The sequence below is a fragment of the Mixophyes fleayi genome, chromosome 6 (assembly GCF_038048845.1).
Source record: "Mixophyes fleayi isolate aMixFle1 chromosome 6, aMixFle1.hap1, whole genome shotgun sequence".
In the NCBI taxonomy this organism is placed as follows: Eukaryota; Metazoa; Chordata; class Amphibia; order Anura; family Limnodynastidae; genus Mixophyes; species Mixophyes fleayi.
This window is the reverse complement of record NC_134407.1, coordinates 162,681,799-162,704,837: the sequence shown is the minus strand read 5'-3', so window position 1 is coordinate 162,704,837 and position 23,039 is coordinate 162,681,799. Positions and strand designations below refer to the sequence as shown.

Here is a 23,039-nt window from a genome sequence, read left to right as displayed (position 1 = left end):
CGAGCCAAAGAAAAGTGACTGTCCAGTCCTGCAGAGATAACTTTTGTCGATAAACCCAGCATGAGTCCTCTCCTTCACTTGCAATACAATAAATTGAGCATGAGCTGTGAAAAGTCAGCGTATGCTCTGTTTTCCTTTTTCTGGTACCTCTGCTCCATTTCAGTATTGCCTTGTGTATAAGTTGTACCAGAACTGTCCCATTATTTTAAAACTATATTTTCCTTACTGTCCTCATCCCTCGCTGTCTCCGTACATTAATGCATTGTAGTCATATTGTGCAATCCAAATGCAAACCTTATGCTTTTTCCCTTAAATCCTTGTGCGAGTTCCCTTAAATGAATCTAACAAGCCATACTTTAACGGAGTTTATCATCTTCCCTCCTCCGAGAATCACCACATTCTTTTAAATATACCTTACTGCCAGCAACACCTCAGTGCTGTGAGGCAGAAGCACTAACCACTAAGTCACTGTGCTGCCCACGCATCACTTCCAGGTATAAACTACTACTCTCTTCTATTGACGAATACAAACCAGATAGGAAAATAGACCTCAAATTAGCTCTTTCAGACTCTGATTGGGAGAAGATTTTCCAACTCTTTTGAAATGTCGAAATGTATTAACCACACTGAAATGTAGATCAAAAGTCTAAATAGATTGTATTTAGCTTCTATATTAAGTATTAAGCTTCTATAAAATCTGGCCAAATGTGTCTAAATTCTGTTGGAGAAATTGTGGTCGGGTGAGTGACTTGATCCACATATTCTGGACTTGTCCACTACTGCAAAATCTGTAGTCTGAGGTCTTTGATCTAATCAATCAGGTGATAAATAGTAACTTACTTCCCTCCCCTGAGATTGCTCTACTACACCATTACCCTCCACACCTACTGACCTATGACAAATACATAACTGAACACCTTCCTATAGCTACCAGAGCGCCCAACGCTCGATACTGGAGAAATCCCTCCCCACCTCCTTTATCTAAGATAGTTTCCAAAGTTCTAAAAAGTTATGAAATGGAGACGATCAGTTTTAAATATTCTACTGCTGCCTCCTCCCCTCTGGGTAAATAGAAATGATTGGTTTGTTTATCCTGCTGAACATCTCACCTAGTCCGGATTCTTCTTGCACCGATCTGGCTTTCAGTTAGTTAGCTACATGTGAAGGTATGATTGATAGATGGATATATTTTTATTGTTAAGTGCTCTGCAATGCTGTGTAACCTTCCCTCAATATTGTTGTCCTCCCCCAAGTTTTTTATTTTTATTTGTTTGTACCCACTGCAAGACCCTGAAATGTTGAAAATAATAGATCAAAATTTTCATCAATTAGTTTGGTGTGCAGATTTTTTTTTTTTCTATTTCACAAATATGTCCCAAGTGACACACTGGGTAGGAATCCTTGTGGTGTGGTGGTTACTACCAAATTTGGTGGTAAGCCAGCCCCTTACCACACCTGTAAGGCTGTTGTAGTGTAGACAACACTTATGTTGGTCTGACAAACAGGTAGCCATTTTGATAGTAGTCCCACTCTATGCCAACAAAACGTTACTACCGTGACAAAATTATATACACCCCGTCTTCCTAAAAAGAAAAAGTTCTTTACAAGTAAAGATATACCATGAAGGAGACTGTCACTTGGAAACCACACACAGTGGCCTCTATTCATCTTCCCACTAAAACATTCCCATAACAAGCGGGTACTATGCCCTCTGGGCACCGCACAACTGTTGTACATCACATACATTCGCATGTTACAGACACATTTAAAAAGAAGAAATGTTTGGGTTAAAATGTGTCACTGTCAGATAAAAGTAATAATTGTTTTAGGGGGAAGACAAGTGTCACAGACTTATAGATTAGCTAATTTATTCTAAGTATTAATTATTATTTTTTTGCACTGAATTTAAAATAGAGGATTTTGTAGAAACACAACCAAACATTGAAAAATAAGGTATAATCCAGGAGGATGGTTCTAATCTATTATATATGAAACAGAACATACAATGGACGCTTCTACCTGGTTTTATGCATTTTAAAAAGGGCAATTATTATTTTTCATATTTTAATTTGGTACTAAAAAAAAGAAGTGTATTGTTGGTAAAGTATTAAAGCTCTAATTAAACCTATTTTGCGTCTGTTCCTTTTGTTTGCAGCTTGGAAACATCTGGCTATTGTATTTTGTCGAATGAAGCCAGATGTGTGGATCATCTGGCAATGGCCCCTAAACAAAGGTTTTAATGCAATTAAGGAAGCCAGACTGCTGTGAGGTCTGTATGAAAATGTGATAAGACAATTCTACAGGGATCTCCAGTTCAGCCACACGGACAGTACAGAATCAAGTACTGCCATGTATCCAAAGGAGGGGAATGGAAATCAGCATGTTGTAATTTAGTTTCTGAACAAATAATTAGAGCGCCCAATTACACTTCTATCACATGTGGCTCGTGGAACACGCTAAGAACTGAATGTTTGCGGCTATTGATTGGCAAAACCAATCAAAAAGAGAAGGAGCATTTAAATAGTAGCTGTCACACTCAAGTATCAGGAAAGGCAGCTTTCAATGATAATGTACATATTAAAGTGCAACTGAACCCAGAGATATTTTCATATATTATTATTTATACGCATATGAAGCATGAAGGTAAACAGTACTGTTCAGTGCGATACATTGTCCCCTCATTTTACTGAAAATAAATTGGAATTAAAGTTATCGCATACAAAAAACATGTCATGGAATATTTATTTTCTCATCTCTGTGCAGCGCTGCGGAATTAGTGGTGCTATATAAATAAATAGATAATGATGATGATCCTTATAAACATAACAATTCAGTTATATTTGCAGTTACATTAATGGCTATGTCTTAATGACAGTGAGGTACAGTCTCTCTCTTTAGCCCCCCATGTCCAATCCCTTGCCCAAACCTGTAGATTCCAACTGCGCAACATCGCCCGCATCCAACCCTTCCTCTCACAAGACGCCACCAAAACCATAATCCATGCACTCATCATCTCCCGCCTAGACAACTGCAACCTTCTCCTCACTGGCCTCCCCCTCTCTCATCTCGCCCCGCTCCGCTCTGTACTCAATGCGGCTGCTCGACTCATCTTTCTCTCACGCCGCTCCTCCTCTGCCTTGCCCTACACTGGCTCCCCATCCTCTACAGAATCCTCTTCAAACTCCTTACCACCACTTACAAAGCTCTCTCCCAGTCTACTGCCCCCTACATCTCTGACCTCCTCACCATTTACACTCCTGCCCGATCCCTGCGCTCTGCTACTGACAGTCGCCTCTCTTCCACTCTCATTACCACTTCCCACTCCAGAATCCAAGACTTCTCCCGAGCTGCCCCCCTACATTGGAATGACCTCCCTCGCTCCATCCGTCTCGCTCCCAAGCTGTGCTCCTTCAAACGAGCACTTAAAACTCACCTGTTCCTTAAAGCCTACCAACCATCCACATAACCCCTCATCTACTCTGCTCGCTCTTCCCTCTCTCCCCTGGTATCACCGCTCCCTCTCGTGACTGTTTCGTCCACCCTCCCTTAGGATGTAAGCTCGTTTGAGCAGGGCACTTCTTCCCTCGTGTCTCCATACCTGTTCTTCTGCTCCGTCCTTACTCCATTTGTCTGTCCCGGAGTTTCTGAAGCACTGGTACTTTGTGTTTATTGTTCTGTACTATTTAACCCTGTATGGTTTACTGTTTGTACTATGTACGGCGCTGCGGATACCTTGTGGCGCCTAACAAATAAATGATAATAATAATAATAATAATAATAATTCTGCTCTAAAAAACATGCAAGATTTCAGAGGAGAATAAGAACTGAGGGCTGTATCTAAGCTCGAGGGATATTAAAAGCCAAGGCTGTATTGGTACTCTGGGGGTTAATTTGTTTGGTCTGTGGAATGACGCCTATATGAGTCATGGGGAGGGGTTACAGAGTTTATATCAGGAGGGGGGCGTAGAAGAATCAAGTCCCTTATGCAGCTGGACGTTGCCCACTCTGTCTCCCTGTGGAACGGCTTGGATGGTCATTTGCAGTATGATCCAGTACCGGTATAGTTTGGTGGTGGTGGTTGTCCTGGAGTAGCAGTGGCCGGAAATCGCAGTACAGTCGACGGCCAGTGGTAAGGTCACATGATGGTATCGGGCACACTTAACCCAGCTGTTTTCAAATGGAATAGGCTATTAGTCTCGGTCCAAGTACTTCCCAATCGGGTTGACTTGTGGTTGCTTCCGTTAGTCTAGAAAAGGGGAGGGTCCTGAAGTGCCCAGGGCGGTGGCCCTGTTGAGGTACATATGTGAACCTTGGGGTGTGTGGTTGTCCCCCATTTGCAGATGTCCCATGGAAGGCCTGGGGCATTTTGGTTTACCTGGCGGAAGTCGACTCAGACTGCTCTCTTTCTCCACCACCATACCTTACAATAAATTCCCTTTACTTTTGCCACATTTAAGTTAAGTTGTCTGTGTTTTTATTTATGGTTATAGTTAAACGGTAAGAGTATGAGGTAAGAGAGGTTATCAGCCGTTAAGCATTTTATACAAAGACAAGAGACCACCTTTAGCTGACCCTTCTTCCCTAGGAGAATCACATCAATTGTATAATGATAATTGTCAGAAGTGCTCAGCTCCATAGTGCTGCAACATAAAGGCAAAAAAATGGATATAAAAATAACACATTAAATGTGTATTGCATACCATAAAAAGGAGATATTTAAATAATCTAAATCAATGCGTCAGCACAAAAAAGGGAGGCCAAGACATTACAATGGCACAGGCCAAAATTTTGGGAAAAAACCCCCAAAACCCATAAGATTGTTTCAGTAGTATAAAATAGGAATCCTCCCTCCATGATAAATAATTAAAGCTATATCCCACCATCCGTGAACATACTAAAAAGTAACGAGTACTGAATTAGGGGGGTTGGAGGGAATGCAAACAACATCGGTTACCTAGGAGACTGCAAGCCCCAAGCTCAGTCTCCGGTATCTGCACTACAAGATAGAGGCTCTACAACCTCCTATGACGTTAACCAAGGTATGTGACAGACAGAAATTACACAGGCTTTGATATACATTAAGCGGTTTCTCTAGCAAACAGTTATTTGTAAAAGAATTATGTGGACTTTGAGTTTTCAATACAATGTACATGAAGAGTTCCACATATCATTGCATCCCATCTATTTCATTCCCAGGTACCAACACTTTATAAATGAAGTTGCTTTGCATAGTAATCTGTGGAACGCGAGTCACATTTGACAGAACTCCCCCTGTGTTTGGCAACATGGTTCCATAACACAGGATGTTCCGTTAAAAGCTATTCACACTCAGAGGGACGCTATGCATGCTCTACAAATTTTATTACACGTTTTATTGCTTATGCTTCATAAACAAACTAAAACTCATCCTACAAATTAAAAATCCATCTCACTACCTTCCTGTTTCATCATCCTTACTAATGTCACAGCAGTGACCACAACCACACGATATGATCACTAGGCGCGGGTATAATTAGTTATTAAGGACTCGCATTACCAATGTTATAATCATGCTCACTCATCACACGCATGAGACTTTGCCATTATTTTACTCTGAAACACAAGATCTCAGAGACCACCCCAACCAAAAACATAAATATTAGATAAGACTCATGGTGACCAATTCTTCATAAAATGGGTTATTACTAGTCCTTTTTTTTCTTCTTCTTTTTTTAATTATAGGAGTCATTATGAACACACATAGAAAGATCAATGTATACAATCATATAAATTGAGCAATGGTGAAATGACAGGGCACAAAGAAGGGGAAAAATGAGAAGAGTAAACACCAGCACAGGATGAAAATAACATCCGCGACTAAAACAATGTATGTTAACGAAGAGGGTCAGGTACAATAGAAAAAACTGCTAAGATTGCAGCGGAGGTATTTGGATAGGAGAGAAAAGGGAGAAGAGGTGGGAGGAAAAGGAAACAGGAATCATTGCTAGAGTTTGATGTAGCCTAGTAGATAGTAGGTAGCCTATGTATTAGATAGTAGTTAGGGGAGGTTTGGTCTCAGAAGTCCGTCCAAGGGGACTAAGTGGTGTGGAAAATATGGGGAGCAGTGATATGTTTTATTCTGTATATCATCCAAATACTATTCATTGTAGCAGACAGAGGGTGGGTTAGGATTCTCCATTGGGAGGCAATATGACATTTAGCAGTGTTCAGAATATGTCCAATTAGTTTTTGAGAATTGGGGGGTGGTATATGGGATGGGTCTGGGCAGGAGAGAGTACAAGGGAGTGGATATTAATAGAATTAATCAAGTTATGGCTCTCTTCTCAATATTCTCTTAGCCTAGGACATGACCACCAAAATATGCAGCAGGGTACCCTTGTGGCCATACGACTTACAACATAAGTCCGAGGAGTCGGGAAAAATGGACTATAGGCAGGTTGTAATCCAATGCCATCTGTAAAGGATTTTATATGTTTTCTATTACCCTTACTGAGATTGAATATTTGGAGAGATTAGTTCTGATTTTATTCCACTCTTTAGGATCCAGAATCTCCCCTGCATCCCTTTCCCAAGCTAGTTTGTGGGGTTCCTTCAACGGTTGCCCGTGAGGTAGTATTATCTAATATAGAGATGAGAAAAGCCCTCTAGATGTTCTAACAGAGAGACTGTAGTTGGAACCACTGGAGTTCTGACTGAGGGGTAGGAAGGGTTTGGAAAAAAAACTTAATTAATTTTTTTTTGATAAAAACGCTGAATGAGGGCATCTAAATCTGTTTTGGAGATTGATGAACTGTGGGAAACAAAAACAAGTGAGGGCAAGGCGAGGGCAAAAATGAGATGGTATTTAGTCCAATTGCAAAAGCATATATGATCCTGGCCAGGAGTGTTGCACAATGGGGCCATATGGGGATAGTGGGAGCATAATTCATATATACGTGTATCACGATCCCAGATTTGTAAAGAAAATCTTATTGGTGGAAGAAGGGCTAAATTTTTGTTCCTAAAGTGTGGGGAGATCCAAAGTTAGGTATATGGGAAAACACATTTTAAGCAGATCAGCTTCTATAGTTATCCATATCCGCTGTTGGGGATGAGAGTAGGATAGGACATAAGACGCATTGAGTCATGTGCGTGGCTTCATAATATTTGAGACAATCTGGTACACCTAATCCGCCCTCCATTTTTGTATAGTATACGCATGCGGACCCTAGGCTTCCTGTTGGCCCATATAAACTTGAAGATATGTTGAAGTAAGTATTCCCGATGGAACAGGGACGAGGAGGGTTTGCCATAAATATAATAATCTGGACAATAGGTACATTTTAACGGCTACAATGTGTCTGAATCATGAAACAATGAGCTTATGCCACTTCACATGCAATAGAGTCTATGGGCCTGCTTCATTAAGGAAAGGAAAGCAAGCTTTGCACCTCGGCAAAACCATGTTGCATTGGAGGGGGAGATAAATTTAAATTGTGGGGACAGATATATAGTTGGGGTAAGACATTTCCTAGATCAACCATACATTTTATAGTAAAAATAAAGCTATCAAGTATTTGTGTACTACATGCTAAAACAGGCAGTATTTAACTTATGTGCAAAATAATAAACTAATTTGCCTCCCTTGCATTGTAACATGGTTTATCCAGGAAAAAATGTACTGCTTTTTTTGCCTTACTTTCCTTATTGAATAATGCCCTGTATGTCTAGGGAAGTTGGTTCTATACAAATGGCTATAGGATTTGGTTAGGTTGATACCCTAGTATTCAATTTCATTTGTCTGCCAACTAAAGTTATAATTCAATTTTAAAGCAAAGAGAGTTTCCGCAGGTATGTTCAAGTCTAGGATTTCAGATGTCTGCTTTAAGCTTGTAATTAGATAGTAGGCCATATTCACAAATTTCTTGAAGATTAGGGAGCATAATGGGGTTTGGGCAAGGCAAGTAATACGTCATCTGCATATAAAGTAATTTTGTGAGTGTAAGCACCTACTGTGATACCAGATATGTTTACATTATTGTGTACGCGTGACTCCAGCGGCTCCATAACAAACCTGAAAATTAAAGGGAAGAGGGGACATCCCTGTTATGTACCATTATGAATGTGAAACGGGGTCAACGAGAGTCAATTAGCCAGGACCGTGGTATAAAGCCGATATTCCTCTGCAGAAAACACCCTAGCTCCCCATGCCCACCAGAGTCTGCTGCATAAAGGGCTAAGCCACCTTATCAAAAGCTTTTTCCCAGTCAAGGGCAACCGCAAGAGCCGAGAGGGACTTATTGTTAGCTACCTGGGTTAAATCAATAATTCTCCTACTATTGTCAGAAACCTGTCTATCTAGGATAAAGTCAACTTGATCAGGGTGATCAGGGTGTTCCAACAATATGATGACCGATTCCAATCTATTTGCCAAAACCTTAGCAAACAGCTTAAGGCAGTGGTTCCCAAACTCACAGGGGTGCCACGGCCAAGGCTGGTGGTAAGCAAGGCGGGTGACTACTTTGTAATTATTCTGGCTTAGGGGTGCCTTGAAAAAATTATGGAGACCCTAAGGGAGCCTTGAGCTGAGAAAGTTTGGCATCCACTGGCTTAAGGTCAACGTTTAGGAGTGATATGGGACGATAACTACCCACTACAGTTGGATCTCGGCCCGGTTTATGTATTACAACAATTACGCTCTAGTGGTGGCCCCATTAAGCTTGCCCCCCTCCCCGCCATTATTGGGTTAAACAAGCTGGTGAGCATTGGGACCAGGGGCCCAATAAATGTTTTATAGTAAAGAGCAGAAAAACCGCTTGAGTCAGCTGTTGATTGGCGTTTTAGGTGTAGCATCAGTAACTTTTTCAGGGTCTATATTTTTGTTAAGAAAAGCAGTCTGAGTCTGTGATAATTTAGGGAGGTGACAATATTGTAGGTAATTACGGATAGATCATTTAAAGTGGTGAGCGTCTATTTTCTTCTCAGTTTGGACCCCAAGTGTCAGTGACCCATTTCTCTGGGACCCAAGCCCACAACATATTATATACCTGACAAACAGGAAGTGTGAAAAAGATTCTGGATACCCACACACAAGTCATGCTCCTCTGCACCACAGCATCTAACTTGGGCCCAGGCGAAACACAAATAAATACTAAAATATTGAGTATAAAAGCAACAGATAAATTAGTAGCATAGAATTGGACTTGTCACATTTTACTTACCTCTCTGTTGAAAGTCCAACGGGTACCTAAAAAATATAAACAAACCAATATTAAGCTTTTTAATTGTATATTAGTCAAATATATTGTTGGGTAAATTATTTTAGCCAAATGGTGAGAGAAGCAAATATACCATAAATCTGGGTGCCAGGTAGCATATAATGCTGCTCATAGTCACTGCAGGGAAAACCAGTGCAGAGATCCATGGAAGTGCATTATATGCTGGCCATATAATGAGCAGTGAATGGACTAGGTCTTCCAGCATGAAAAGCTAAAGCATGAGCTGGAACTCAGCTTCAGGTACCCTATGGAGAGAACTATTTGCAGTATGGAGGAGTCACTTTTTATGTAAATAAAATAATTACAAAATGGGCAATTTATTTAAAATCTTACAATACCAGAAATATAAATATATATATATATATATATATATATATATATATATATATATATATATATATATATATATATATATATATTGAAATTATATAGTTAACCCCGAGCACATTATTAATCCTTGGTCCATAGCAGTGAAATATTAAAACATAGAAAGAATTATGTGAATAGAAAGAAAATAGTGTGTTTAAAATGATCAACCCCTAAGTGATGCCAGTAAATGGGATCCTTAACATTAAACAGTTACTATGTAACTGAAATTACTACATTTATTAACATATAATCTTATCATTTGTTTGCCACATATGTGACTTCTAATGAGGTCAATAAATATTTTCCACATTTGACAGTTATATTAGGTCAATAAAGTGTACAGTTCTATCTATGCATTGGTATCATTTTTATTATGCATTTGCAGTATATTTACATATTCTAAGTATTCAGATTTGTAGACACCAATAATGAGCTATCAATAATTACTCATGATGGCATAAAGGATTCCCTAAATAGCCACTCCCCAGCATACATATAAAAAACAAGTTAACCCGTGCATGATACTCATGCATTCTAGTCAAATCAAGCTACTTAAGGTGTTAAAAAGGTTCTTGTCATGCATTTGGGGCTAGGCCAGGCCTCCTTAGGGGAAGAGCGTTACTTCCCGACGTAAGTGCCCTTTTTTAACGTGGTTTTGTCCACATGTCACCACCTCATCATTCTTCTCCATCACCTCATCCTTCATCTTCATCGCCACATCCTTAATCTCCATCGTCTTACTGTTCTAAAACCTCTCGATACACAACGTTTCTGCTAAACAACTTATCGCTGTGCTCAGTCTTCCTTGAAGGGCAGTATTCATAACCAGCACTTTCACATCACTGCTTCTCCGTACTCGTGAAAATGCGACATACAATTGTCCATGACCAAACACAGGCTCTGGTAAATAAATACCCACACGGTCAAGAGTTTGAGCCCTTAACTGGTAAATTTAGCCTTTACTACCCCTCCCATGGGGGAAAGGGGGGATGATGGAAGTTAATTAACTTCACTATTATAATTTTTTTGTCAAATAATGTCAGTATACCAGATTTCAGGTCAATTGGATGAGCCCTTTCTGAGAAAATAGTTTTTTCCACACACACACACACACACACACAAACACACACACACAAACACACACAAACACACGCCGCTAGATATTAGCCCTATTAGATATATAGGGATTCAGATTTCATTATTCCCTTATTAACTATTTTTAATCTGTGTTATCTCGGCCAATATAGTTTCCAAATTATACCCCACTTGCAATTGTTATGGCTGACGGCAAGTGTCATAAACTTGTAGAACAGGTCACAGAAGTCTTCGCCTATAGCAGCCGCCTTTCCCATAGAACTGAACATGCTCATAGGTACTCGGATGCCCCCAGGTCTTAAGCTCAAAGTAGTACAAGTTTATAACCCTACTGCAGGGCAGACGAGGGCCAGGTGGAAGAATAGCAAAGTTCAAGCGGGCTGAGGTCAAGGGGTACAGCGGGCAGCGGTGGTGTAGTCTAGGCAAAAGGTCAGGGCTGGCGGCAAACAACGAATCTAGGTAACAGGCAGAGATCAAGGTCACATGCAATATAGCAGAGTCCAGTACACGGTCCAAGGGGAACAGAGCAGGGAGCAGGTAAGCATGCACAGAGCAGGAACTATAACCGGGAGTGAGGCCCAGTCCTCACTGCCTTAAATACTATGATGAACAAATCAGAAAGGAGGAGGACAGGGCTGACAATCAGCCTCAGGAGGCTGATAATTAATTACTAGCTTAGAACTAGCATAGGTCATATCACAACCAGGAACATGTATTGTATAAATGACAAATAGAATCATATAAGAGCTCCCCCTGGAGTTGGAGGATGTCCCTACACCCTCCTACTTTATGCCACAAAGATAACAGTGCGTTGTAACTAATGCAACCTCACGCCATGATGTGGCATATCGCTGCGGCTCGTAACAGCAATAACATTCACTGTCCGTTATTATAAATATCAACTCAATATCCATCATGGAGATGTGGCTTTTCAAATAGATATATGGCTCGTATTAAATAAGGCAATTTCCTATTACATAAACCTCAGACCTCCTATCACTGGTTAGCAAGAAGGGGTACCAGTCTTACAGCCAAGTCTCTACCTATTATGTATATACAGTGAGATTGCAGCTAGAGGTATAGATATAAGTTTAGAGGTAACTTTATACTGGATCAATGATGTATATCGGTATTCAAATTTGTTATTGCGTTTGCTGGGGAGCGCTAGCGGCACTGCCGCTTACTGGCCCTACGTCTGGGTTGTGACGTCATACATGATGCCGATTACCCCACGTACATTTCATTCGATGTCGAAATAGGATAGGAGTGCCTTCTTGTACCCATGTCTTTTCTTCTTCCTTAATGTCTACTAATGGGAAGAGCACCCCCTCACCTTATTCAGTAATGACAATATAGGGACCAGGATAATCCTAACCTTGTGCGGAGTTGTTTTCTTCCATGTGAATACCAGAAACTAATCTAGTGAACACCTCTTACTTTGATATCAGTGTAAAAGAAAAGCAAAAGCTCTGAACCAGCAATAAAAATTTCAAATTGTTATAAGATTAAAATAAGAGCTGCGACTGTAGTGATAAACACTCAAACATAACATCATAGGGTCTGGGTTTGAGGAAGTAGAATATTTTGCACTGGTAAGATAACCTGGGAGTGTCTTGCCATGTACTGAGCACCAGTGCACATCATTTTGCAGAGCTGTGCACAAATGTATTCAAGAAGATTGAAATGGTGTACAGGAGCAGTGGCGGATCCAGGGGGAAGGGGGGCCATCGGGGCGATCGCACCCCCCCTAGCAGGGGCTTGCTGCCGACAGCTGCACACTGTGCAGGTCCGTTCAGCAGTGACAGTGTGCTGCCCGGCTGCCCTGATTGTGTTTTAAATACAATCAGAGCAGCGGGACAGCACACTTTCACTGCTGAACGGACCTGCACATACTGTGCAGCCGCCGGCAGCCTTAGAACAAAGAAAGGGGGCGGGGCCTAAATCGCCCCCCCCTAAAATCGCCCCGGGTAGGGCAAATGTCTGGGTCCGCCCCTGTACAGGAGTGCAGAGAAACATTTATAGGTGCACCCCTTGCTTTGCAGAAGGACACACAGTCATTTTCAATCCGCAAACATATAATTTTTGTATAAGTTCGGAGCAAGTGGAGATCAGCAGTGTAATGCAATACATTTCATGTCCTTCAAACTGCACTTCGGTGAGGAAGCGCTGTTTCATGGAGCACTTTGCCCAATGTGATTATTATTTAAACTATATATATATATATATATATATATATATATATATATATATATATATATATCTCTACTATATAAATGCCTAGTGGCGTGTGTGGAAAAAAAAAAACAAAACAAGCTGCAGCGCCACCTGCTGGGCAGAGTTATACACTGACTATATATATTTCTTGAAGGAGAAGTGACAGTTGGGAGTGGTTGGTGGTTGCCAGGGGGTGACAGTGGGAGTTTTTAACACCTTAAGTAGCTTGATGAAGGAAGTGGCGATGAAGATAAAGGATGAGGTGATGGAGAAAAATGATGAGGTGGTGACATGTGGACAAAACCACGTTAAAAAAGGGCTCTTGCGTCAGGAAGTAACGCTCTTCCCCTTAGGAGGCCTGGGCTAGGCCCTAATGCATGACAAGAACCTTTTTAACACCTTAGGTAGCTTGATTTGACTAGAATGCATGAGTATCATGCACGGGTTAACATTATATATATATATATATATTTTACACACACACATACATATACACACACACATAAATAAATATAATAAAACATGATTAGTTGATTAGTTTAAGCCATAAATGACTATAAACCAAGCAGAATAATGCGATGTATTACAAAAAATAAAACAGTGCAAAGTTACAATGCATCTAGTACACTTTTTAAATGAGTACCAGAGTGCAAACTGCACTCTCTTACCTTTATTAGTTGTCAAATCAGCTCTGTTTACTCAGGCAATCATTTATTTTCATACTTATAATTGAAACTGTGCATAATTTTCAACATAATTAGATTAGAGAATTGCACTTTTAATGCTGGGTGGAAATTACCACTATACATGAGGCTATTTCTGGGTGGAATTAATATGTGAATTTTTAATTTTTTTCACTTTCTTTTATTAAGGAATGCACCACTGTCATAAGATGCTGCACGCAAAGACACATTAATATTTTATGTAGATTGGATGAATCTTCGTAAGATAACTTAAGGCAATTTACAATAAGCTGCATTTTTTATCTTCTTTGCCTAATCATATTAAACTGGTCTGTTTGATCCATGTGTTTATCTAATTTTGACATAGCCTACTCCATGCTTGTGTGTATGCATGTGCAAAATATATATATATAGAGATGGTCACTGACCTTCGTGTATTGGTTTTGGCAAAATCGCCCTTGCGCGTTTTGGTTTGCAATTTTTGTAAAAAATACCATTTTTTTGGTCTAAAATAACCTACTTTAGTGCTCCACCTGTTTCTTGGATACGTGAGTCAATATAAATGCCCAAAGTATCTTTTCTGTTTGGCTCTAGTAGTGCAAATTAAGAAAAATACAGCTTAATCCCTGGTAGGCCATCCTTAATTCTAATACTTGCCTCCAAATTATACAGACAAGCCTGGTTGTCTTCCTCTCCATATTTGACTATTGGCAATGTAGTCATCATCTTTGGGTGTATATTACACCCTCCACTTGTAGTTAAATAGAAAAAATCAGCCTGCATTGACTTACGTTAAATAGTAATGGACAAAGGCAGTTTGGTGTCTGCTTGTGTATGACACCCTACCCTTATCGTGAAATTGACAAAACAGCAGCCTTTCAAGACTGTACGTGATATAGAAATGCCCCAAGTCCCTTTCCTGTTTGGGGGTAGATTACACCCTACACTTAAGAGTGAAAGTTTTAAAAAGATGTTTTCGTCATCATCTTCAGCATCATCCTCACCATCATCAGTGTGTACGTCATCACCACAGACTATTAATTCATCTCCGCTTGAATACGCCATTAGAGAACTGTCAGTGCTTGGATGTCTTTGATGGTAAAGGCCTTCCTCATGGAAGATGTAGTTCATTTTGATGAACATCATCTTTTCTACATTTTTTGGAAGTAACCTCCTACGTCAATCACTGACAAGGCTGTGCTGAATACTGTTTCAGAGTACACACTGGAGGGTGGGCAGCTTAGGTATTGCAAAGCAATTTTGTACATGGGTTTCCAAATGGCCTGCTTTTCTTCCCAGTAAGGTAAGGGACTGTCTGACATTACCCAGATCAATTACCTCTTGAAAATAATCCTCCACCATCCTTTGCATGTTAATACTCGGATTGGATAGAGTTATGGGCAAGGTCACACATTTTTTTTAAAAAAATCTTTCAAACCAGCCCAGATGTTAAACTGTAGTGGTCTGCCCCCTGCATCTTCCCTGCTTCGCTTTGGAAAATTTAATTTTTTACGAGCAGCAGCTGCTTGAGAAACTGAAGGAGGACACGTCGTCAAGCCAAGGCCCAGTTCAGCGGACAACTTGCTGAGCAATAGCTCCTTGCAAAGGTTCACATCTCTCTCTCATTTTAAAGCAAAGAATCAATGTAGGTTTTAAACCTTGGATCAAGCACAGTGGCCAAAACGTAGTGATCAGAGTTCAAGATTTTAATTACTCAAGGATCATTGCAAAGCAAATTAAGTACTTGATCTACTAGGCCAACATAATTTGCGGAATTGCTTTCTTTCATCATCTCATCTCATCTCGAATTAAGAGAATTACTTGGCTCAAGCTAGCATAGTCTGCACTCACTTCACACGTCACAACTTCAAATGGTTTCAGCACCTTGCACAGCACAGAAAGGATTCCCCACTGTGCAAGAGTGAAAAACATCCCCCCTCATTTCCCAATATCATGGCTTGTGCAATACGCTTGGATGGCTTTGCGCTGTTCCTCCATCCTTTGAAGCATGTACAGGGTGGAATTCCACCTAGTTAACACCTCTTGCTTAAGTTGGTGGCAGGGCAAGTTAAACTGTTCTTGGAGCTGCTGCAGTCTCCTACATGCTGTGGCAGAATGCCTGAAATTCTCCCGAAATTTTACAGGCCACCGAAAGCATCTCCTGGACCTCACGGTTATTTCTTAGGAAGCTCTGCACCACCAAGTTGATGGTGTGAGCAAAACAGGGAATGTGATGGAATTCACCCAGCTGTAATGCTCGCACAATATTGTTGGCGTTATCAGAAATGACATATCCTGGGGAGAGTCCAAGTGGTATAAGCCATGTATCAATCACATCTCTTAGTTTTTGTAACAAATTATCAGCTGTATGCCTGTTAGTGAAGCCGGTGATACAAAGAGTGACCTGCCTGTGACAAATGTTACGTAGTGGTATACATGCTGCTGCTGTTCCTGCTGGTGAAGGCGAATGACCAACCCAGTGGGCTGTCACAGTCATATAGTCTTTGGTTTGCCCACTTCCACTTGTCCACATATCTGTGGTTAAGTGTACAGTAGGCACAATGGCATTTTTCAGCGCAATCACTACATTTTTACACACTTTTTGGTATAGTTGCGGAATAGCTTTACAGGAAAAATAGTGTTGCGATGGATTTCTGTAACACGGACACAAAACATCAATTAACTGTGAAAAACCAGCTGCGTTTATTGTGGATATTGGACGCAGATCTAACACTAACATAGTAGCCATGGCGTCAGTGATTCGCTTGGTGACTGCTGTCATATTTGCTTCCCCTCGCAAATGATTGTTTCACAGTTAATCGTTGCAATGTAGGACTGCTCTTTTTCTTGGCCTTCTTATGGGAGGAAGATTCACCCCCAGCAGCAGCAACAGCAGCAGCAGTGGGGCCAACGCTCAAACATTCTTCAGAGGAATCAATTATAGTGCAGGAGTCATCCAGCCTTACCAAGTGGGATTCAGGGCTAACTCTGATCGCTACTGAGGAGGATGGTGTTGTGGGTGTAGATTGCAGCCATCGGGATGTAGGTGACAAAAGGGTCCTAGCTGATGATGGAGTGCTTGTAATGTTTTTGGAAGAACTTTCAGCTTTTTCCAACACTTTGCCATGAACTCTCGTCAAATGGCGTAACATGGATGAGGTTCCAAGATGGTTAAGGTCCCTCCCTCGACTGACTGTGGCTTGACATACACTACAAATGGCTATACAGTTGTTGTCTGGATTTGGGTAGAAATAATTCCACAGATAAGAAGTGGATTTTTTTGTTTTATGCCCATGCATGACAATGGCCTTTTTCTTGTCACGTGCCAGAACTGCTGCCACTGGTGCAGGACTTACACAAACAACATCATTCTCATCAACATCCTCATCAGTGCCCTTCGTCGCCTACACAAATCTCCCCCTCATCCTCTTCTAATTCCAAAGTGGCATCCTCAATTGGTGTATCACCGGCTACACTCGGGCTGTTCAGGCACACATCAGCAGAAATGTTGAAAGGGCCCTTCTGTATGGGTACACTAACAGAATGCTCACGATTACACATACCACTGGTGGATGGACTCTCCACAGGGATTGGTGTCATTTCTGATTCAGAGCATATATTTTCCTCTAATGCCTTACTGTTTTCTTGCAGCTCGGCTTTCACGCGTAACAGTAGTTGTGCACCACTTTTGGACTCCAAATTACTTGGTCTTGCTTGGTCACGAGTGACCGTACAAGAAGGCTCAGTAACATTTTTTGATCTGGCACTAATAGAGAAAGGCAAAGGCCTCATTCTTTCTTTGCCACTGCGTGTGTAGAATGGCATGTTAGCAATTTTTTTTTTTTTTAATCAGCAGTTAACTTTTCCTCAGTTACAGTTCTTTTTCACTTCAATACGGTAAAATTTTTGGTGTGTTTTTTCCCCTGATTTAAAAATACTATGTACTTTTACATAGGCTTTACCAGATGACGTCCAGGGAAGACTACCATCAGGACTGGTGTCAGCACCTGCTTGCTGATCCTGCTCATATCTGGACTGCTTTGAATCCATTTTAATGAGCCCAAAGCACTTTTAGTGCAAAATATGAAATATATAGTGCTGCTAGATAATACTTTCAGCACCAGAAAAATTGTTGTTTCACACTGGGGAATATGGGACACCCCAAAGCACTTGTAGTGCAAAATCCAAGCTTTATACTGCTGGTATATTTCTATTTCTGCAGCCAGAAAATAGTTTCTGGAGGAGGGCATATGACACCTCAAACAGTTGGTAATGTTTGCAAAAATGCCTCCTCTATCCTCCTCTCTTCCTGCTAGAATAATTGCTCCTTCCCTGCTCTAATGCTGCCTGTGACCTAACCCTTCTCTCTCCCTCTGTCAAATGACAATGGATTGCTGTGGAGGCCGGTATTTATGGATTTCAAATATCGCAAGAACAGAGCTCCGATGACGTCACAATGACGTTTTGCCTTGATTTTGATTCCGAATTGGCGCCAGAGTACTGAGCCTGCTCGGCTCGGTCTTCGGATAGGTGAAGTTCGGGCGGGTTCGGTTCTCGGAGAACCCAGCCCGCCCATCTCTAAAATATATATATATATATATATATATATATTACACATGCACCATATGTTTGCAAAGTTTACATTATTATTATTGGTGTAGTTCTAATTTCTGTGCCTGGGGATTCTATACAGATAATTATACTCTTCTTTCAATTTTTTTTTCGTCTACATTTGTAAAACATACAGACAGCATTTTTCCATATACAGATATTTTTACAGTCCAACCTTGAGAGAGACATCATTGAGGCAGCCCCCAATCAACTGATATTGTTACTATAGTTTGTGCCACAGTTACACATTGTAGAACTGCTATAATCATAGTGGCTACATACTATTAGCATGGGCTAATGTATTTCACCATAGAAACTAACAGCACATCCCAGTGCCAGTATATTCAGTATTTTCAGCCAGCTTTACAACTGAACAAATGAAATGCTCTCACTGACAACACCAATAATACGCAAGCATTAACTATGAGAAACTGTTACCGGTACTTAATTTACATGAGTATGTAGAAAAGCACCTTTTCAGCAAGCAAGATGCTCAAACTGTGACTAAGACACCTCCTTACAACTTCCTGAACGATACCACAAGTACCACAGCATGCAATGCGGACAAACTGACTCGCTGTGCAAAGTGATGATTATAAAATAAAAGTATTGTGCACAATCCCATAACAAGTCTACTTATTTGGCAAACACTGTTTTAATCAGTAATTGCATGCATAAAAAAGTCCCAGATAAAAGTATAGGAACCACCTTCCTTAAGGTAAATCAGTAAGAATTGCCATTTAACATCTGGGAGAGGGCACCAAGTGCTATAACAATGTCTTCCTGCAAAGATTCATACCATAGACCAGTGCAGTTCGCGGCACCCTTAAGAGTCTCCATAATTTTTTCAAGGCACCCCTCCAAAATAATTACTGAGCAGTCCTGTTTTAGAAGTAGTTGTGTCAAAATATTGTAATAAATATTTAGGTCAGGACAGAAATACTTATTTAGTTGTATGCAAAAATGCCCCCTCTGCATCCAGACACTCTGCCCCCTCTCACGCTGGTCCCCCCTCCTCTGCCCTCTGCCACGCTGGTCCCCCTTCCTCTGCCCTCTGCCACGCTGGTCCCCCCTCCTCTGCCCTCTGCCACGCTGGTCCCCCCTCCTCTGCCACGCTGGTCCCCCCTCCTCTGCCCTCTATCACGCTGGTCCTCCCTCCTCTGCCACGCTGGTCCCCCCTCCCCTGCCGTCTGCCACGCTGATCCCCCCTCCTCTGCCCTCTGCCACGCTGATCCCCCCTCCTCTGCCCTCTGCCACGCTGGTCCCCCCTCTTCTGTCCCCTCTGCCGCACGCCAGCCATAGAAAACAAAACAAAACACAAAGGCGGCGCTGGGACCCAGCATCCACCTCTCTCACGCAGCTTGTCACTAATCAGCGACAAGCTGCGTGAGAGAGGTTGATGCTGGGTCCCGGCACCGAGCGGACTGGTAAGTTTTTGTGTTGTTTTGTTTTTTCTATGGCTGGCCCGCGGCACCCCTGGGAGCCGTGGCGTACACTTTGGGAACCGCCGCCATAGACTATTATATTAATCCTACAACACTGTGATTATATTATATACACAAAATATACTTTATTTATGACCATTAGTGTGAACATCTCATATGTAAAAATGTCTTGTAATTCACAAAAAATAAATATCAACCTTGGCTAAAATAAAAAGCCTGTCATGAACAATCATACCTATTTCGGAGCACCCTAAAACCACGCAGTAATTCCTCTCCAACTTCTCTTGATCGGAGGCTCACATTTTCATACTGAAGACATTCGGACAGATAAGACTCTGCATCTGAAAATCAACCACAAGTTTCAGTTATCCCTCTGCTCACTCATAGCTCCCTGAAAGAAATTTACATGCTAGAATATATAACAAATAGGTGTATTTACCTTGTTTTGCAAGGATTGATAAATTAGTTAGGACTAATTGACAAACTATAAAGGATTATGAACAATGCATTTATATATATATATATATATATATATATATATACACACACACACACCTACAGCTAGTGAGAAGCTTATTTAAAGTGCATCGTGATCAATGACAAAGATTTTTACAATGGGAACTATTTTTTTTTACTGATCTGATCTAAAATCACCTCTAGCAAAAGAAAATAATATTCAACATTTTAATATTCAACATTTTACGACAGAAGTAAACACCTTTAGCTCTCCAGCTCCTGTGGAACTACAAGTCCCAGCATGGCCAGTCAGCCTCTAAACCACTGAAAACTTTCACTGTGTGTGTTCTTATTGTGACAGCATTTTCCTTATAAACTTATAATAGAACGCCCCTCTACCCAATAAACCAGGTGTGCACCATCTCATTACAACAACTCTGGACAGCTTATCTGTCTTGCGAAGTTAACTTTGTATCCCCCACATACACAAATCATTATTCAGAGAACAAGTATGCAGTGATGCTGCTAATGTAATTTGTCTGACTACACCAATTATCCCCCAAACCACTGCCATCCCTCTTCTACCAGAAACAAGTGTGTCTCTATCATACTACAAGCAAAAGCAAACACCTGCTTATTATAACCCAGGAGCCACCACATCGCTGTCCCTCACCGGCCATGCTATTTACCTTTAAGAAGAAAGATAACGTCCAGCGGTATAGCCAAACTCTGCGTCATTATGTCACAATATGAAGCGTACCCATCCAGTGTTACACTGAGCTAGTAATGGGTAGTTCAAAAGGGATCAGCTCAAAATGAACTAATCTTCAAAGTGAACACACTCATTTAGTTCACAGCTCTGGCAGGAAATAAAACAAGTGGGAGGAGTTAGACATATAAAGCACAGCAGCTATAGCAGGCTCACTCACTTTCTCATTCACACTGGCTTTATAGTTGTTAATGATGTAAAAGAAAAGTAGAAAGCACCACACAGTTGATGAAATACAAATCTATTTGTTTTCGGGGTTTTTTAAAAAAACAAAAACAAACACACTTCTGAAATTGCACTAACTAGCCAAAGTGTGTGTGTGTCAACTTTTCATGATAAAATCACTGTCCTATTAGTCCAGAGGCCCAAACTCAGTCCTCAAGGGCTACCAACAATTCATGTTTTCAGGATTTCTGTCTGTAGAAACAGGTGGGATAATTACTGACCCAGCCAAATAGATGAACTCACCTGTGCATGACTAAAGAAATCCTCCACTGTCCAATCCAAGCAACTAACTACCTTAGACAGCTATTTCGGCAGTAATAGACCATTGTCTGTTAAGCGCTGAAAAGATTTGGATGAGCAACTGCTAAAATGTATTATTAAGGGAATCCTCTCATTTATCATTGTGAAGGAGAGAGAGAGTTCAAAAATCTGGTCCATGCACCTTCCCCAGGATACAATCCTCCTACAAGGAAACTGTGTATTGCAGCTCTACAATAGCACTTTACAGGAAGTGCGCATTAACTTGCAAGAAGCTGATGCAGTTTGCTGAACTACAGACTCATGGACTTCTATGAAATACCAAAGTTTTAAGGCAGTCACAGTCCATTATACTAATTCAGATTGTGAGCTACGTTCAGTTCTGTTAGAATGCCTTGAAATGCAGGAAAGACACAGTTCTGAAAATCTGTGCTGGCGATTAAAAGACACAGTTCATGAATGGGGACTAGTAAATAAAGTGGGTGCTGTTGTCATTGACAATGCGGCTAACATTGTAGCTGGTGTCAGATTGTGCAACTGGTGACTTCTACCATATTTTGCACATTAAGTGAACCTGGTAGTTTAGGCTGGAATTCCTGTTTCTGGCAATCATACCATTATAAATAATATTAAAGGCATGTTGAATATATTAAAAAAAGTTCCCATGAACTTACAAAATTGCATGACAAACAGAAACAGATGGGACTGACAGAGCTGAAACTCACCCAGGGTGCCCCTACTAGATGGGACTCTACTCTGGACATGATATCCAGGATGGTCAAGGTAAAGGATGCAGTATTTGCCACCTTAGCAGTGCTACACACAGAATCGAATACTTTGACATCCCATTAATGGACTGTTGCGGAAAAGCAATAGTACTACAGATTTCTCAAGAAGTCACAGTAGAAGTTAGTGCTGAAAAATCTGTGCCCAAAAGTGATCCTGTTTGTAAAAATAATGAACAAGAAAATGGGGTATGAATGATCAAGCAATTCCAACAGAAATTGAACCAATGGTGACAAATTTGAAAGAACAACTTGCTAGAAGATTGTAAGACCTGGAAGATAATGAACTTAATAATCAAGCAACGCTTTTTTTTGGGACCCAAGACTTAAAAGGTACGACTTTTCAGATGAAGCTAAATTGCACGTGGCATATGAAAATCTGAAAAGAAAGGTTGAAAATTGCAGAAGAAATACCAACAGCACCTATGGAAGAAGCTCAGACGTCACAATCCTGATCATGCCTATGGGATGATTTTGATACAGAAGTCAGCAAAGTTACTGCAGTACAGAATCCAATGGCAGCGGGAATTATAGAGCTGGACAGATATATGTAACAACATCTCTACGGGGGGCTGCGGATCCACTACTCTGGTGGAAAGAGAGAAAGGCGTTATATCCAAGACATTTTGAACTGGCAAAGCAGTGATGTGTATTATGGTTTCTTCCGTTGCCTGTGAGAGAATATTTTCAAAAGCAGGACCAATACTTACAGAGAGAAGAAACGGACTCACATCAGCCAAAGTGGGACAAATCCTGTTTTTAAACCATAATCTGAAAATGTAGATATCATTCAAGTTAAAGTTTCTCGCCATGTGAGGGAGTATATGCGTGTGTGTGTGTGTGTGTGTGTGTGTGTGTGTATATATATATAT

General features: G+C 40.9%; 1 protein-coding gene across 1 annotated transcript in view; it reads right to left on the bottom strand.

Annotated features, from left to right (window-relative positions):
• SKAP1 (src kinase associated phosphoprotein 1) overlaps positions 1–20,984 on the bottom strand; it is a 260,926-nt gene extending 239,942 nt beyond the window's left edge. Inside the window, exons 1-3 of the mRNA XM_075176982.1 lie at positions 20,820–20,984; positions 19,910–20,015; positions 9,201–9,226 (exon numbers count right to left, since the gene is read on the bottom strand). Coding sequence (XP_075033083.1) covers positions 9,201–9,226; positions 19,910–20,015; positions 20,820–20,868 — 181 coding nt within the window. The 5' untranslated portion in view covers positions 20,869–20,984. The remainder of the gene's footprint in view (positions 1–9,200; positions 9,227–19,909; positions 20,016–20,819) is intronic.
• Positions 20,985–23,039: the final 2,055 nt, after the last annotated feature.